This window comes from Terrapene carolina, unplaced genomic scaffold, assembly GCF_002925995.2.
Source record: "Terrapene carolina triunguis isolate 2854851 unplaced genomic scaffold, T_m_triunguis-2.0 Scaffold42, whole genome shotgun sequence".
Lineage (NCBI taxonomy): Eukaryota > Metazoa > Chordata > Testudines > Emydidae > Terrapene > Terrapene triunguis.
The window spans coordinates 69,605,832-69,622,967 of record NW_020664393.1 but is presented as its reverse complement, the minus strand read 5'-3'; the positions used below and the strand labels follow the sequence as shown (position 1 = coordinate 69,622,967).

Sequence of the window (17,136 nt, the reverse complement as noted above, 5' to 3'; positions counted from 1 at the left end):
GTGATAACTTCATGTAGCATTTTACAACAGATAAAAACACCGAATAAAAAACAAGATACCCTGCCCCAAAGAGCCTGCAATCTTAAGGCACAGCAGTTACAATACAATGAGGCAGAGAGAAAGAGTGGCAAGAGAACATTGCTGCTGGCTTACCACGAGGAACAGGTTGTGCTTTAGAAGTGTTTCGAAGGAGGAAAGGGGAACTGTTTCCAGAAGAGAGGGGCAAAGAAGGCATGAGGTCAGGAGGGGGAGAAGGAGTCAAGAACTGCAGCAAGGCAAGAAGATTGGCAGAGCATAGAATCATAGAACTGGAAGGGACCTTGAAAGGTCATCTAGTCCAGTCCCTTGCACTCATGGCAGGACTGGGGAATCGGAGGTCATGTAGGCAGGAGCCAAGTTGTCAAGTGCGCCGGAAATCTCTCTTCTCTCCTCTCAGAATAGTAATTAAGAAATAACTCACTTTATACAGCACATTTCCTCTGAAGAAGCACAAAATGCCCCACAAATGTAGGTAGGCATTAGTATCCTCATTTTGCTGAGGCACTTGGAGGTTAAATGACTTGCCCAAGGTCTCATAGGCCAATGCAGGAATAGAACCCAGGAGTCCTGCTCCTAGCCTCTGACTGCAAGCACTAGATTATGCCATCCCCCCTCCAGAGAGTCATATTTATGGCACACAGAACGAGTATTTTCTGGTGTACAGCAATACAAGATCCTACACAGCATTATGTCTCCCAGATTGGAGGGGAATAAACACACCCGACAATTGTTTTAATAATATTGGTGAATCAGGATTTCAGTTAGAAGGCATGTGTATGAGGCCAATTAAATACTGTGCCAATTCCCTCTAATTATGTTTCTTCAGATTACGGGGTAATTACACATCTTGGTTCTAAACAAAATCAGTGTGTTACCTGCACTCTGGTGAGAAATAATTATACTCTGTGTAAGATATTATTTTAACGTTCGTGAAAAGTGCCATGCAAACTGAAATCCTCCATGCATTCAGGACCTGACCCAAAGCCCACTGAAGTCAATGGATTTCCGTGGACTTCGGATCAGACCTTCGTAGAACAGCGACTGCCTAGGCCGCAGCAGCACTAGCTTCCCCACACAGCCCCCCTCAACACATCCCAATCCTGACCTGGGGGGGGACCCACCTCTAAGCCTCTGTGCTGAGGCTGCCAGTAACAGGTGAGATTTGCAAAGACACCAAAGGGATTTAGGAGCACAAGTCTTTGACTTTTAAAGGGATTTGTGCTCCTGAACCCCTAAGGTGCTTTTGAAAATCTCCCCAGTGGTGATGTGGGCAGATGTGTATTAGGTACTGGAGGGAGAACACACAGCAGCAGTAACTTACAGTCATTAGCAAGCTGCAATAGATTAGAATGAGCGGAGCATTTTATTCACCGTTTCTGATCTCCCCAGCACTTCCATACCCCAGAAATATCTATATATACACACACACCATCTAGCTACAGTCTAGACTCTTGCCACTATACAGGACTTACTGTGCAGCTGTCATTTAGGGACAGAGCTATGTACATACCTGAGACGTGTGTATTTAGATACATGCCCTCTGTGTCATAGACTCAGAGAGTTTAAGGCCGGAAAGGACCATTCTGATCATCTAGTCTCACCTCCTGCATAATACAGGCCAAAGAACGTCATGCCATGATTCCTACATTGCGCCTCACAACTAGTGGTTGAAGAAGAGCAAAGCTAGACTATTTCTTTTTAGTTTCTTCTTTTTCAAGAGGGGAGGTTCAGTAACTTGCCAGCGCCAGCTCTCTGGCACCCCTTCCTGTCTCCCTAGGAAAGCAGCATTGGAATCCAAGACAGGCTCATGATGCAGGGGCAAGAGAGGTTTTTAATCTCCCCCTGTCTTGGCTGGATGGCCAGGTCTCCCCCAACCCCACAGTCTGGCAGGCATGTTGCTCCACATTCCATCCCTGTATCTTTTTGAATGGTGCTCAAGGGAAAGAAAACAATACCAACATGCAGCCACCTGGTTGACAAAGCAAAGCAGGATTGAAACTCACTTGCAAGGAACATGAGAGCAGCACTCCATTGCACCTTGCGTTAACACCACGGGGGCGATAAGTCTGGCCCTAGGGAAACCCGCAGCCAACGACCCCCAACACCCAGTAACTGCAAGGTAACGGCAAAGGTGCTCAATGGCAGCTATGTTGTGGGGAGGGGGAATTCAAACAAGCTGTTCGTTCATTAATAAAGATACAAATAAAAGCCATTATTACAAGTTGTGCAGCCCCCCACACCAGAGATTGAACCAGAGACCTCCACAGCTAGAAGTAGAATCTACTACAGCCGGAGCTAAAGAACCAAGCAGCGATAGCTATGGGCTGTAACAAGTTATAGCCTCTAGAGTGGACCTTGTAACACACACTCACCTGTAGGTTACCTAGGTTTTTATTTTTTTAAAAAATTCAGTACAAATACCTGTGCCTATTTCGGGCAATCCTGGGGCTCCTGGCAGGTCTCCAGCATGGCCCTCAGCGCAGGAAAGCTCACACCTTCCTGTCTGATGCTTCAGATCTGCCTTCTAAACACTACAAAGTATGCGCTGGGCAGACTGTATCCAAGTATTTGTAGGCAGTAGTTGTGGGGATTGAAACGCTGTTTGTGGCTTTTGATAAATGTATAACAGATCACGTACCAGTTAGCACACTTCTCTGGGGCCTTTATGCTTCCTGTGGTGAATACTTTCTGGTGATCAATGACAAGAGATGAGGGGGCTCAGTCCTCCCCAGAGATGCCCGCCACCTCGCTGGACCACAGCTTCCAGGACTGAATCATACGATCTCACTACTTATTAGGGCTGCATATTTGGGTTCCCCTAGAATATTACAATATTTGTATTTACATCTTTTGGCTTTTTAATGCCCGCGGGAATCATCAAAGTAGCTAAAATAACACCAGACCTGTTCTCCTTGGTCTGGTGTTATTTTAGCTACTTTGATGATTCCCTTGTGATATATCTGTTCTCCTTGTGGTATATCTGCCATTCACTAACTGAGCTCATGAGAAGATCATATCTCACCTTATTTTGCCCTTAAAGCAGTGCAAATTAAAACCAAGACTACGAATCAACATATACGAGCACTAGCTCTTGTGACACCCCTGCTATTTCATTACTCTGCAGATAGTCTTGAACAGGGGTCTCAAACACGCGGCCCGCGGGGTTCTTCCCTGCGACCTGCCAAGCAACCCGCTGCCCCCCATCTCCTCCCCAGCACGCCGCATCCCCCCCCCCCCCGCCGGATCCGGCCCCTCAGGGCTTTGGATCCAGCCTGCGGATTTGCCAACCCCATGGTGTTGAGGGCCCCGCGCTGCTCCGGGAAGCCGCGGACATCGCATCCCTGCGGCCCCGGGGAGAGGGGGAGCAGAGAGCTCCATGAGCTGCTGTGGCCTGTGGTTACCTCCCCTGAAGCTCCCATTGGCCGGGAACGGGGAACCGCAGCCAATGGGAGCTTCAGGGGAGGTGCCCGTAGGCAAGAGCAGCGCAGGGAGCTCTCCGCTCCCCCTCCCCCTGGGGCTGCAGGGATGTGGTGCCCGCCTCTTCCCAGAGCGAAGCGGCACGGGGCCGGGGCCGGCAGGGAGCCTACCCTGGCCCCGATGCGCCCCCCTGCCACCCTGGAGCCGCTCCAGGTAACCGGCGCCGGGTCGGAACCTGAACCCCTCCTGCACCCTGCACCCCAACTCCCTGCCACACCCCGCACTCCCTCCTGCACCCCAACCCCCTGCTCTGAGCCCATTGCCGCACCCTGCACCCCTCCTGCACCCCAACCCCCTGCCCTGAGGCCCCTGCTGCACCCCGCAGGCAGGGGTGGGGGTGGAGTGGGGGGGCAGGGCCGGGGACAGCGGGAGGCGGGTGATGCAGCCCTCGGGCCAACGTACAAGTCCTCATGTGGCCCTCCTGGTGATTTGAGTTTGAGACCCCTGGTCTTGAAGCTTCTGTGGAGAGCTCAAAATGCTGCTGCCATTCAATGTGCAAGCCTAATGGTCAATGCATTATAAATGGTATTACGAACCGACCAGATTCCCAGGAAGAGTTTGCTCATTGACTGAGAAACAATAAAATGTATCAGGTGACCCTGGTTCACCCTGCAAAATTATAGCTGCATGGAAAATGTCTTGGGGGAAATAAACTCAAGCAATCTAGCAAAGCTCTGCTGTCTTTCAGGAAAATTCCCCTTTGCCCCCACACTTCAGATATTCAGCTCACACACACAAGCCATTTCCTGTCATACCTGTGAACAGGGGAACATTTCAAGCCATAAATATTCATGTAGAGATGAGCTTCTATGACACCTTCAAAATTTCAGCAGTCTACAGTCCTCACCAGAACCTGCATACAAATCCTAAGACCTTTTCATGACATTCCTTTTCAGCATATTATACACAGGGCAAGACAACACAGCTGATGCAGAACAACAGAAACTTGTCAGAACAACGTGCTAATCACTTCTATTTTATACAGAGAAAATTCTCATACAAAGATGGACCTTCCATTCACCTGCTCGAAGACCACAACTAACAGATGGTAGCGATATTTCATTACCCACTTTTCATTTAATTCCTGACAGATCTTGCCAGCTCCCCCCACTCAACAAGTGTCAGACTCAGGATTCTGCAGCAAGAGCCTTCTCCTCGGCTCACCATTTATTTTAAAATCTCTTCTGATATCAGATCTATCTTCGCCCTTGCCCAGACCTTTTTAAATTTCCTCTCCCCCTCTGCTATTGTTGGCTGTGATAACTTCATAACTGTATTATTTAACTCTCCAAAAAGGTTTGGGATCCGGTTTGTATGAAAGGGGCTATACAAAATAAGTTATAGGCCAAATAAGTTATAGGCCAACACTTTCAAACTTGGGTACCTAGAGTTAGGCACCTAAAAAAGTGGTCCCTGTTTCAGAGATGCTGGGCAGACACAGTTCCCATCGGGCCATTTATTTGGGTGCTTAACTTTAGGCACACAACGTTTGAAAGTTTGGGCCACATGGATTGTTGTCACACTGTCAATTTGTGTTGTACTAATGGCTTCTGAAGTGCAGCCTGGCATCTAGTCAGCGCAGAGTGGAAACCTCTGCAGTACAAAGCTGGAGCAGTCCACCCAAGGAAGACAATGTTACCAGGGCCGTGCATAAGCTGCATGTTGGCAAGAGCTTTCTCTGGCACCTGCAAATACAATCCTTACTGCAGACTGCCAATGAGAAGGAAAAAGTCTAGCAGGATTGCCTTGAGAGAGCAGGGGAGAGGGCTCTTCTGTACCCAGATGGTTTATGTTACACTGAAAATAAAGGCGGAAGGTAGTGAAAATCCCCACAAAAGAGAATGCTAGGAAGCCTCACTGCAAAGGCTTAAGCTAGGGATAACTTTGATCTTACAAAAGCAACCAGACTCACTGGAGAGATACTTACTTGGCCTGCACTTGTACCATACGATGAGGTACTTGCCGGTTCCAGGGCACGGGTCTAGACCAAACAGCCGGCTATTGACAAGGAACTGGCAGCTCCGTCTGTCCTGGCACTCATCCAGCATTTTCTACACGGGCAAGGGCACACATACAAAAAACAAACAGAAAAATAGAAGCACTTTAGTACCTATCAGAGTGCACTGAATGGAGAGAGGCTTCAGAGCAGCAGTGTGATCTTGGCCTCACTGAACAGCTTGCACTGAAGAGGCCGCCAATTCTCAGTGCCCTGGAATTCCAGGGACTCTTCCCAGCCTTGTTCAGGGCACACGCAGTCCAACAACACTGGCCAAGTTCAGCCTAATGCTACAATATTAACCCCAAAATGTATTTGGCCCAATGGGGCCCTGACCTCAGTTAGGCGCTCTAGGCACTACTATAATACAAAGAACCACAAATTCCCCACAACCACTTTACATACCCAAGTTCCCACATAACAGCGTTCCAGGCACAAGCCAACCAGATAATGAAATGAATGGATCAGGGTGTTTGTTGGATAAGAAAAGGGAATCCAATTATCTTCCCCCTATCGAAAATCTGTATTTCAGATTATTTTTCATGCCATATCCATGCAAATTCTTGCAAACGACCCCCCTAAAATCAGTTGTTCACTCAGACTTATTATCGTGGTACTGCTTGTGCCTTAGAAAGCTCACAATGACGGGCCAGATCCCCAGCTAGCTTAACTCGGCATAGCTTCATTTGCCTCAGTGGAGTGACACTGATAACTACCAGCTGAGGACCTGGCCGACTGAGTGCAAACAAAGCAGACTGAATGGCAACACTGCACCACAGGGGCTGTGGGGGATTCCAATGGATGGCACGGCTGAAATGCTAGTTAGCAGCCCAAATTAGATCATAATGCAGACATCTGAGATTTAAGTGAATGAGTGTGAAAGAGAGGGAAGCAAGCACAACACTGGAAATTTTAGGAAAGATTGAGGCCTTGTGTAAAATTTTAGCACCTAGGAGCTCCTCAGTCACTTTTAAAAATAGGACTCCTAAGCCACTTAAGTGCTTTTAAAAATCTCATCTACACACAAACTTGCACTGTGTTAAATTAAGGTTTGTTTTTACACCAGTTTAGTTAAGCCCTGGCTAGAGTTTGCTTTAAGAATGGATTTTGTCAATTTAGCTTAATCAGGTAAAAAAATGGAGGGTTTCACACTGAATTAACTAAAGAGATTTAAAAACACATCTTTCGTTAAAATGGTGTAACTTTATGTGTGGACAAGGTCTGAGAGACAGATAGTTCAGGAGAGAGGATTGGCGTTGCCACAGTGAGTACCAGATCATTAAATATACAGGACCAAATCCCAGTCTGACTGAAGCTATGGACAATCTGACCGTTGATTTCACCGTGGGGTCAGGATTTGGACCGCATACTTTTAAATGCCTTCTTTTGTTAGTTACAGAAAAGGTGCAGCAATTGTCATTCTAATCACTAGCAGAAGAGGTGGTAGGAGTATTACTCAGCCGACTTAGTTTTGAATGAGACTCACTTTTCCCCCCTTCCAGTGGTTTCAATTTAGCTAAACTCACGCAGGGCTTGGGAGCCTGATGGGTTCTCCCATTTCTCATGTTCTTTGAATTACCTTCATACACTTCTCCATTCATAACACCCCTTATAAAACTCCATCTTAAAATCCACAGGGGAAAGACATTCTGTCTCCTGATAGAAAATGGCTTCATTAAGAAAGATTAATGATTTTTATCCCTATGATCCTTTAAAGCAGAAAGGGGGGGGGCAGTAAGTGGGGCAGTAATTAAGTTTTATGTTCAGCTAGATGACTTAGGTGGTATTTACATACTTCTGTGGAGCCCCTTAAAGCTCTAAAATTACCATAATGTTTGTCTGACACACATGAACCTGTCAGAGCATTTTGACTGAGACCACAGAGTGAGATAATTCATTGGCATCGTTAAGTCCCTGCTTAACAGAGCTATGAATTCCATTCCCAACCTGATTAATTTTCACTTACAAGGCGACTTTGGCAAACTGTGTCTCAGAAACTCTCCCAGCCTCTCTCCACTCCTCCTTCTGTTCCCTCCTCTCACATGGACCTGCTTTTTGTCCCTTTCCATAATCCCACCACTGTACCTCCCATGCCAACACTTTCTTCTCTGCAGCTTCTACCATTCAGACCAACTTTCTCACTATCTCAGTGATTGTCCATCTATTTTCAAATCTCAGCTGAAAATAATATATTTCCTCCCTAGCCAACACCCCTTCATCTCTCCGTCTCCCATATTTATAACAGGCACAGCAATGGCTGCTCCAGTTTAGGTTACATAGCAGGTTCCATTCTAAACCCCAATATTTTTGGTTGTTCAGATACTTCGGAAGTTTTCACCTTTCTGGCTGACATTTGCCAGGCTTTGTCTCTGCTTGAAGTTTGTTGATTTATTTTAAAGTTTAAACCAAGACATTTCAGCCATTTTTGAGGGCAAAGTGAACAAAGAACATACTTGTGATCTTTTCAATATAGAGATCTACAGATGAAAAATCTGGGAGCTGAATGGAAATAGGCTGCATTAAGAAGAGGTGCCTAGGAGAGTTTGGGGATAGCAAGTTATTTTACTAAGGTATGAAAACTCTGTGTTTAGGTCACGCAGCATATTCTTTTCACTACGTTCAAAATGCACACATTAGTCAGTAGCCATGTTCTGTACAATCCAGGTGGGATTTTCAAAAGCACTCAGCATTGACCTAACTACTCCCATTGAAACCAATGGGAAACTACCAATGATTTCAGTGGGACTAAGTTAAGTTAACATGGAACACTTTTGAAAACCCCACCTTCTATGTGTAACGAGTACCCGCACAGCTTTCCCTAGGCACAGTGCAGAGACTGAGGCAACTAACCACTAAGCTAAGCTAACTATGAACGTAGGTGGTCTTTACATGCCAACAAATGTTCATTATTCCTTTGCCTTGTTATACACTAATCTCCAGTATGTACCACTTACTGCATATTTTTCACATAAATGACTTCCTGGTTCTCTTTGTCTGGCATACAGAGTAGTACACAGCACTAGAGCATGCTACATACTGGTGTATCAAAGGACATAGGAGAAATTAACCATGCAATTGCAAGATTGTACTGGAATGCTAGGGGCAAAGTTAAGGTTGAATGTGAAAACTTTTTGAATATCTAACTGTGCAACTTCAACATTAAGTAGAGCTGGTCAAAAAAGGGAGAAATTATTTCATGAAAATATTCAAAATTTTGAAATTATTTTTATGTTGTGTGGTTTAAAATGGGCATTTTGGCAAAAAAAATGCTGAAAATGTTATCAAAATCATTATTCACATTTTCTGTCTAAAACCTGGGCTTTGCTAAATAAAAAATGTTTATAATTATTGCAATCTTTTAAATAAAATTATCAATAAAAGTAATGGAGCATTTAATAAAAAAGGGAGAAATCCAAATCATGCCACAAAAACCCATTCTTGATTTTAATGCAAAAACTTTTAAACATGTAGACCTGCTCTTACATTAACTTTTCTTTAACTGGAATTTATCTTTGAACTCTATAATATATCTTGGATGCATTCTGTATGATGGATGTGATCTTAACAAAAATTTTGTCTTTCCACATGTACCACTGAAAATCTTTCCCCTGCTATCCTCATCTGCATTTTCCCTGTACTAGACAAAAAGGTTATAAGTGTCTCAAAAGTGGTGCTGACTTTTCAAATCAGTCAGTGGGTGATCAGCTGACACAACTGACATGTCATGGGACTTTCTTACCAGGGAGGCAATTTGTTTATTGTTTACTAATCTACTGAGCATCAATTTCCTTTGCAAAGTCACAGATGGCAACAAATTATGTTGAACAAAGAAAGCTTTCTGTTTATTCTCTCGTTCTACTTCCTGCTTGATTCGCTCCCAGTCACTGTGAGCTGAGAATAACAAATCACTGCTGAGGAGGTGGAAAGGTGCAACAACAAAATGAGAAAAATACCCTTGAACAGTCTGGACATGTATAGAAATAGGACTTCACATGCAGAATTAACCATGACTCTGACATAATCATAGTCTGGTGGGCCCCTCAGCTAGTACAAAATAAAGTCACATTGTATTATAAAAATCACACTAACTGGGGAGGAGACGGAATCCTTGTCTGGCGCAGACGGGGAGGAAAGACTCCTTAATTGTCTTGTGCCATTTTATAACGGGGTTCCAGCGGTAAATCAAGCCTCAGGGCTGACAGTCAGAGCCCACAAGGGAAGTCATGGCAGTTTAAATCCATTCCATTTTCTGCTCCATGATTGAGTTGAGAAGCCAGGAGATTTAGGGGAGATAAGAAGGAAAGAAAGCCAGGTGAATTTAAGCAAAACAAACACCAATCTGACCGCTGTGATTTATGCCTCTGATTAATCTCGCTCCAATGACCCAGCTCTTAATGTGAGAGCTGCTGCAAGATCAAAATCAGGTCTTTCCAGCGGGTACTGAGAAGCTGCACACTTGATAAACTTCATTGTGTTCTCTAACGGGGGTGGAGGAGGAAGGGGTTCCTTATTAAATTAAATCAAAGTTTAAAAAAAAACTCAATTGGGTCACTGCAAGAAGGTGTTTTAAAAACCCACCCCCTACACATACACACTTTTTTATCTCTTCGTGATATTCACCAAGAATTACTTGCCTTGAGCATCATTCATTTTACATACGCCACCACTGAGTTTAACACCTCGGAGCAAACCTATTCCTGTTTTAATTCCATTGCAGTCAATAGAGCTAATACACCCAGGGAGACATCCTGACCCCACTGAAGTCAATGGTAAAACTCCCATTGACTTCAATGGGGCCAGGATTTCACCCCAGGGCTGCTCCACTTATAACATCCATCATCAGAGAGGCACAAGGATGACTCTAGAACAATGGTTTTCAAACTTTTTTTCAGGCAACCAGTTCAAGAAAACTGTTGATGCCCGCGACCCAACGGAGCTGGGGATGAGCGGTTTGGGGTGTGGGAGAAGGCTCAGGGCTGGGACAGAGGGTCTGAGTGCGAGGGTGAGGGCTGCAGGGTGGGGCTAGGAATGAGGGGTTCAGGATGTTGGAGGGGGCTCTGGGCTGAGGCAGGGGGTTGGGGTGCGGGAGGGGGTCAGGGTTCCAGGCTGGGGATGCAGGCTCTGGGGTGGGGCTGGGGATGAGGGGTTTTGGGTGCAGGAGAGGGCTTTGGGTTGGGGGGGCTCAGGGCTGGGGCAGGGGGTTGAGGCGCAGGCTTACCTCGGGCTGCTCCCAGTCAGCGGCGCAGCAGGGGTGCTAAGGCAGGGTTCCTGCCTGTCCTGGTACCGTGACTGTGCTGCGCCCCGGAAGCAGCCAGCAGCAGGTCCGGCTCCTAGGCGGAGGCGTGCAGGACGCTCCACATGGCTCTCGCCCGCAGGCACCGCCCCCACCCCAGTTCCCATTGGCCCGGAATGCCGAGCTGGTGCTCGGGGCAGGGGCAGCGCACAGAGCCCTATGGCTCCCCCGCCTAGGAGCCAGACTTAGTGCTGGCCGCTTCCGGGGCGCAGCACACTGTCCGAACAGGTAGGGACTAGCCTGCCTTAGCCGGGCAGCACCGCTGACCGGACTTTTAACGGCCCGGTCGGCTGTGCTGGCCCGAGCCACCGCAACTCAGTGCCTTACGTTCTGCAACCCAGTACAGGGTCACAACCCGCAGTTTGAAAACCACTGCTCTAAAACATGCATCACTCCTGCCACGTGTGAAACAACAGGGAAGGCCCACACTAAATGATGTTTCAAGTAGTATGGCATTGAGACACAGTAATCAAGAGTTAGATGCATTCTTAAATTAGAGATATGTGCATTCATCATGAAGACAGGCATAAATATTTAACAGGAGTATTACACAGTGCATCAGTATCTTAAAATATATACTAGGTGAAAGCCTGTGCTGTTGTATGGATGTAATTCGTAGTAAAGTGTAAAAAAGCCGAAAATGGCTGAGAACTTAAAAATTGCATGGTAACAGACCGAGAATCCCAGTGACGATTCAAACTTGTGATATTCTGAACAAAAAGTGCTCTCAGCTATGCTTGTAGCTGTTTCCATCACTTCACACTGATTCAGCCAACGTTCTAGGCTTCAAAGTGACAATCCTGGAATCTTATTCTATAGTTATACAGGGTTTATTGGGCCAAATTCAGTCCTGGTGTAAGTGGGTGTAAGCCCACTGAAGTCAGTGGAGTTACACATAGCTGCACCAACACATTTTCCAGTCATCTACCTAGCTAGGCCACAGGATTTGCAATTAAAAGTAACAAATGACACAGCCTTTATTCTGTCTGCATTGCCCATTGATACAAAGCGTGGAGTATCCAGGTTCCCGCTCTTAAATGGTCGGGAGAATCGATTATTTCATTTGGGTTATTCTTACAATTGGGTTTCATACTATTTTAAATATTGTTGATTTTTTTGGTATGAATTTATACATTCCTGTAAAATCATAACATGCTAATATTTTTTTTAAATTGTAATTCAAACAAAAGTTTCAGATTTAAAAGACAATTTTTTTTAAATAATCCTGAACAATGCACATAAAGAAATAATGGTCATTACAAAGGACCTCCCAGATCTTAATGCAAATCAGTGAGGTGCATAGAGTCAGAGGATTTTGATAGGAGTTGTGTGGGAAAGTACAACAAATTACAGATAGGGGCAGGAAAAGGAGGACTAATCAAGGAAGCGCTATCACCGTAGATTGGACATGAGGTGCCTGTCTGAGGCAATATCAAGCAACTGCTATAATCAGACCTCTGTATCGTGCACCGACTCAACTTGCCATGTGACTGGTAGCCCATCATTGTTATTACTTATTATTGTATAGCGATAGCAGCTATAGACCGCTATATCTGTTGTGCTAGGCATTGTACACATAAAACAGAAAGGTAGTTCCTGCTCCAAAGAGTTTACAATCTACGTAAATGTACAGATTGTACTTACTTACCATCTAAGTAAACGGCAATGTTATGCTGTACTGGCCTAGAACATGTATGGGCATGCACCTTTCTGTCACATGCTGTCTAAACATACCAGGATGAAATTAACATGGCCTGGGAGCAAGATTAAGATGGAATGAATCCCCAGGTATTAATTCAGATGTGAAGCACTCAAGAAGGAATACGTTTGGCAGGTTGTAGGGGAATGGATTGATAAACATCTACTATAAATACTGACTTACAAATACTGACTTATATTGACTTGGCATTAATTAAGGGTGAGGGACTCAATAACAATCTGTATTAAAGGTGTCATCTTCAAAGGAAGAAGACATAGTACTGACGAAAATATAAATGAGAATATAACTTAGGAGTCATGGGATTACAGGAAGGGAATGTTTAAAATGCACAGCAGTGAACCATGATGCTGTCAAACACGTTCCCATGGGAGTGATGGATGCCCCAGCACTTGGAACTCTTACACCTCGACTGGACAATGCACTAATGCATGTATTCTGGGGAACAATCTCGCACCAGCTGGCGGGGTGGCCGAAATAGAAATTGGAGACACAAATGATCCATCACCTTGTGGTATGCAATCAGGCTGCTTTGAAGAGCGATTTCAGTGAAGCTAAAGATTTCACGGATAAGGCAATTCAGAGACTAAATAGGCAGATATTCACCACTGCTTCTGCATGGAGGTAGTATCAAACATTTTTGCCACTTACAAATATTTAACATGTTATATACATTGTGGGGGAGCTATACTTACATTCCCAACACAATGCATCCTGGGCACTGTACATGCGATAAATTGCATCAGTTCTGTGATTTTAGGCTGAGTTTGGAAATTATTGTAACTTCTTCAGAGCATATACTCATTGATCATGATATTAGCCTTTGTAAAGCAGCTAGCATCATATGTTTTAAGTGCTGCCTCACAGCTCCTTTTAAAGCCCTGGAACATTAAAGCTCACTGAAGATTTCTGTATGTTCAGAGGCTGAAATAGAAACCCTTCATGGAAACAGCACATAAACCACTGTAACATATTAACACATTATACCAAGATGCAGATTGGTCCAGTGGTCACATGACTGGGACGGAGTAGCTCTGGGTTCTACTCCCAGCTCTAGTGCTGACCCGCTCTGCAGCTTTGTGCAAGTCACTTCCCCTTTCTGTGCCTTTGTTTCCCTCGCTCCCTTTGGATTCTGTGTTTAGACTATCCCAGCTTCACGGACCGGCTCTTATTATGTGTTTGTACTGCAGCTAGCACAATGGGGTCCCGATCTCTGTTGAGGCCTCCAGGTACTAATGTAACATAAAAATAATAATTATAATAAACTTCTTGAGATGAAGACGATGGCAGCAGAGGAGCCTGATACAAGAGTCACAGCGCTCGGCTCGCTAGGAAATTTGGATCACTTGAATTACATTTGTTTTCACTCCCCATTTCACTTTCTCTGAGGCTCATGGAAAAATGTTTGGGGAAAAACAGCTTCCATCCCCATCACCCTATGATCAACATTTGCCTCCTGGTTCAGAAGCTGTGTGGCTGCTGAAAAGCTTATCTGATCTTCCCATCAGCAGAAGAGTCAGATCACTGCCCTTCACTGCTCTACAGCCAAAATGCTTCTGAAATAAATGTAGTCAAACTTTACTAATTCTGGGTCACTGAGAACGAAAATGATACTTAAAATTGTTGATTGGCTCTAGTTTTCAAGATATGCTATTGGGTCAGTATATACGACCCTTGACTTGGGAATGGCGGAGGATAAGTGAGTTATAAAGGGAAGGGATCTCAATTTAAACCAGAAATGACTAAAATACATCTTTGACTGGATCTATGAATAAATCTATGACTGGGTTTGGACAGTACTTGCTTTTTAGGCAAAACAATGAATGATGCAATCTGAAGCTGGTATTGTGTCATACATGATATGAATTGCATCATGTTATTCCTAGAAGTCATGGATGATGCAATCATAATGAAGCTTACATCACTCTGCTGAACAAATTGCCCTATATCAGCTCTAGAAATCATACAGTGTCGTGCTCTCTTATTTGTCAGTGTTTGATTTTGCAAAGGGACACATTTCTGTTTAGCCAAAGTGAGTAGAGATGCCTCGTACTTGTGTGAACAGTGCAGATAACTTCTGCTATGTTTGTGGTGAAATGACTTTTGCATCACAAAAGCATAGTATAACCACTATGGTTAAGAAAGCCTATCACCTTTATTTTGGCTGCAAAATTGGAGATCAGGACAAGAGGTGGGCCCCACACATATGCTGCAACACTTGTGCAACAAATCTTCGCCAGTGGTTGAACAGGAAAAGGAAATCTATGCCTTTTGCAGTGCCAATGATTTGGAGAAAGCCAACAGATCATGCTACCAATTGTTACTTCTGCATGATGCCTCCAGTTGGGAAAGGTGTGTCAAAGAAGAAAAAGTGGACTGTGCATTATCCAAACATTCCATCAGCTATACGCCCAGTACCCCACAGAGAAGGACTGCCGGTTCCTGATGCATCAGAATCATTCTCACTTGAGTCAGACGAGGAAGAGGAAGAGGATGAAACTTCTGGTCCTGAACCATCAATGTCACAGGACCCACATTTTCTCCCATCCTCCTCCTCTGAACCACACCTCATAACACAAGGTGAACTGAATGACCTTGTCAGGGATTTGGAACTACCCAAGAGTAAGGCAGAGCTGTTGGGCTCCAGACTACAGCAGTGGAATCTCCTGGCAGGTGATGTTAGGGTTTCCATGTTCCGTGACCGTCAAAAGGATCTTGTCCCATTCTTCTTCATGGAAGGTGATCTTGTAGCCTGCAACAACATCGATGGTGTGATGGCAGCCCTCAACATCGTTCACGATCCAGATGAGTGGAGACTGTTCATTGATTCATCGAAGACGAGTCTTAAAGCTGTTTTACTGCATAATGGCAATGTTTTGCCATCAATTCCAGTTGGTCATGCAGTCCATATGAAGGAAACCTATGACAACATGAAACAACTTTTGAGGTGCATAAACTATGACCAACATCAGTGGCAGCTTTGTGGTGATTTGAAGGTTGTTGCTCTCTTGCTTGGTCTGCAGACTGGATACACAAAGTACTGCTGTTTTCTCTGCCAATGGGATAGTCGTGCAAGAGATTCCCACCACATCAAGAAAGATTGGCCACTCCGACAGTCATTGGAGCCTGGGAGGAAAAGTGTTCAGCATCCACCACTTGTTGAATCAAGGAAGATTTTGTTACCACCCTTACACATCAAGCTCGGTCTGATGAAGAACTTTGTCAAGGCCATTGACAAAACACAAGCAGCTTTCAAGTACCTCCGCGGAAAATTTCCAAGGTTAAGTGAAGCTAAGATAAAGAAAGGTGTCTTTGTTGGTCCTCAGATTCGTGAACTTCTTTGAGATGATGCATTTGACCATGCACTGCGTGGCAAGGAAAAGACGGCATGGAAAGCCTTCCAGTTAGTGGCAATAAATTTTCTCGGAAACAACAAGGCAGACAACTACAGGTTGTTGGTGGAAAACCTCCTCAAGGCATACAAAAGCCTTGGTTGCAACATGTCACTAAAGATACATTTTTTGCACTCTCATCTAGATTTTTTTCCACCGAACTGCGGAGCAGTGAGCGATGAGCACGGCGAGCGATTTCACCAGGACATTGCAACAATGGAGAAACGCTATCAGGGCAAATGGAGCCCATCAATGCTTGCAGACTATTGCTGGACAGTGACAAGAGATGCTCCATTTAATGAATACAAGAGACAAGCCAAGAAGCGCCGAGTAGACACTGAATAGGACTAAACTATGTACAGAATAGTTTTTTGCCTTTTGTTTCATAATAAATTTTATTTATATAACCCTTTTGCTGATTTTTAAAGTGTTACATAAACAGGACAGGTGAAATATTATCATGTAAAGCAACCATAAACACATGAAAAGACTTAGGTTTACAATTTATGAGTAAAACTCTACTATATACACAATATACATAGACATAAAATGTAAAAACTTAAATATCTTAGAAACAGTAGCCAATCAGTTGTTTTAATTGTCATATTTGAATTCAGCACATCAAAATACATAATAAATAGCACATTTTATCTCTGACGCAGACAACTTCTCAAAAATTGTAGACCAGTGTTATTAAAACCTTGCCAGTGAAGGGAAACAACATCTCAGAGAATTCTGTGGTTAAAATGCAAGGAATCCACTCCCTTTTGTATGACTGCCTCCCGCTCTGGTAGAACAGCAGCAGGATATGGCGACAGAGAAAGTGTCATGTATCTCACGTAAAGGACAAAAGGAAATACCACCTCAGCAGCCTTCGTGACCCATGTCACTGATCATCCTTGGGAGAGGTGAAATAGACACAAACTAAACACAGAAGAAATGCCAAGTGTTCTTTCCCCAAAAGTTAACTAATGTTTCTAATGAGAGAAGCATGATCCATCTCCAGAGCACACGGTTTTCTTTTCAGGTAAATAATTCACAAGGCTGAATATTGCCCCTCGAGGTGCAGTTCCCCTTGGTTTCAGTGGGACCTATGCATGCATGTCTGAGGGCAGAATTTAGCCTTCATTCTACTTGACAAATGTGTAGAAGCAAAAACGCAACACCTCTACAGTGCCTTTTATTTTCCTGATAACAAGGTTTTTATTCTCGGTGACCTTGT

The 17,136-nt window shown here is 44.5% G+C and overlaps 1 protein-coding gene across 1 annotated transcript in view; it reads right to left on the bottom strand.

Annotated features, from left to right (window-relative positions):
- Positions 1-17,136, bottom strand: part of EVA1A (eva-1 homolog A, regulator of programmed cell death) — a 307,412-nt gene that overhangs the window by 179,287 nt on the left and 110,989 nt on the right. The window contains exon 3 of the mRNA XM_026653233.1: positions 5,444-5,567. Coding sequence (XP_026509018.1) covers positions 5,444-5,567 — 124 coding nt within the window. The remainder of the gene's footprint in view (positions 1-5,443; positions 5,568-17,136) is intronic.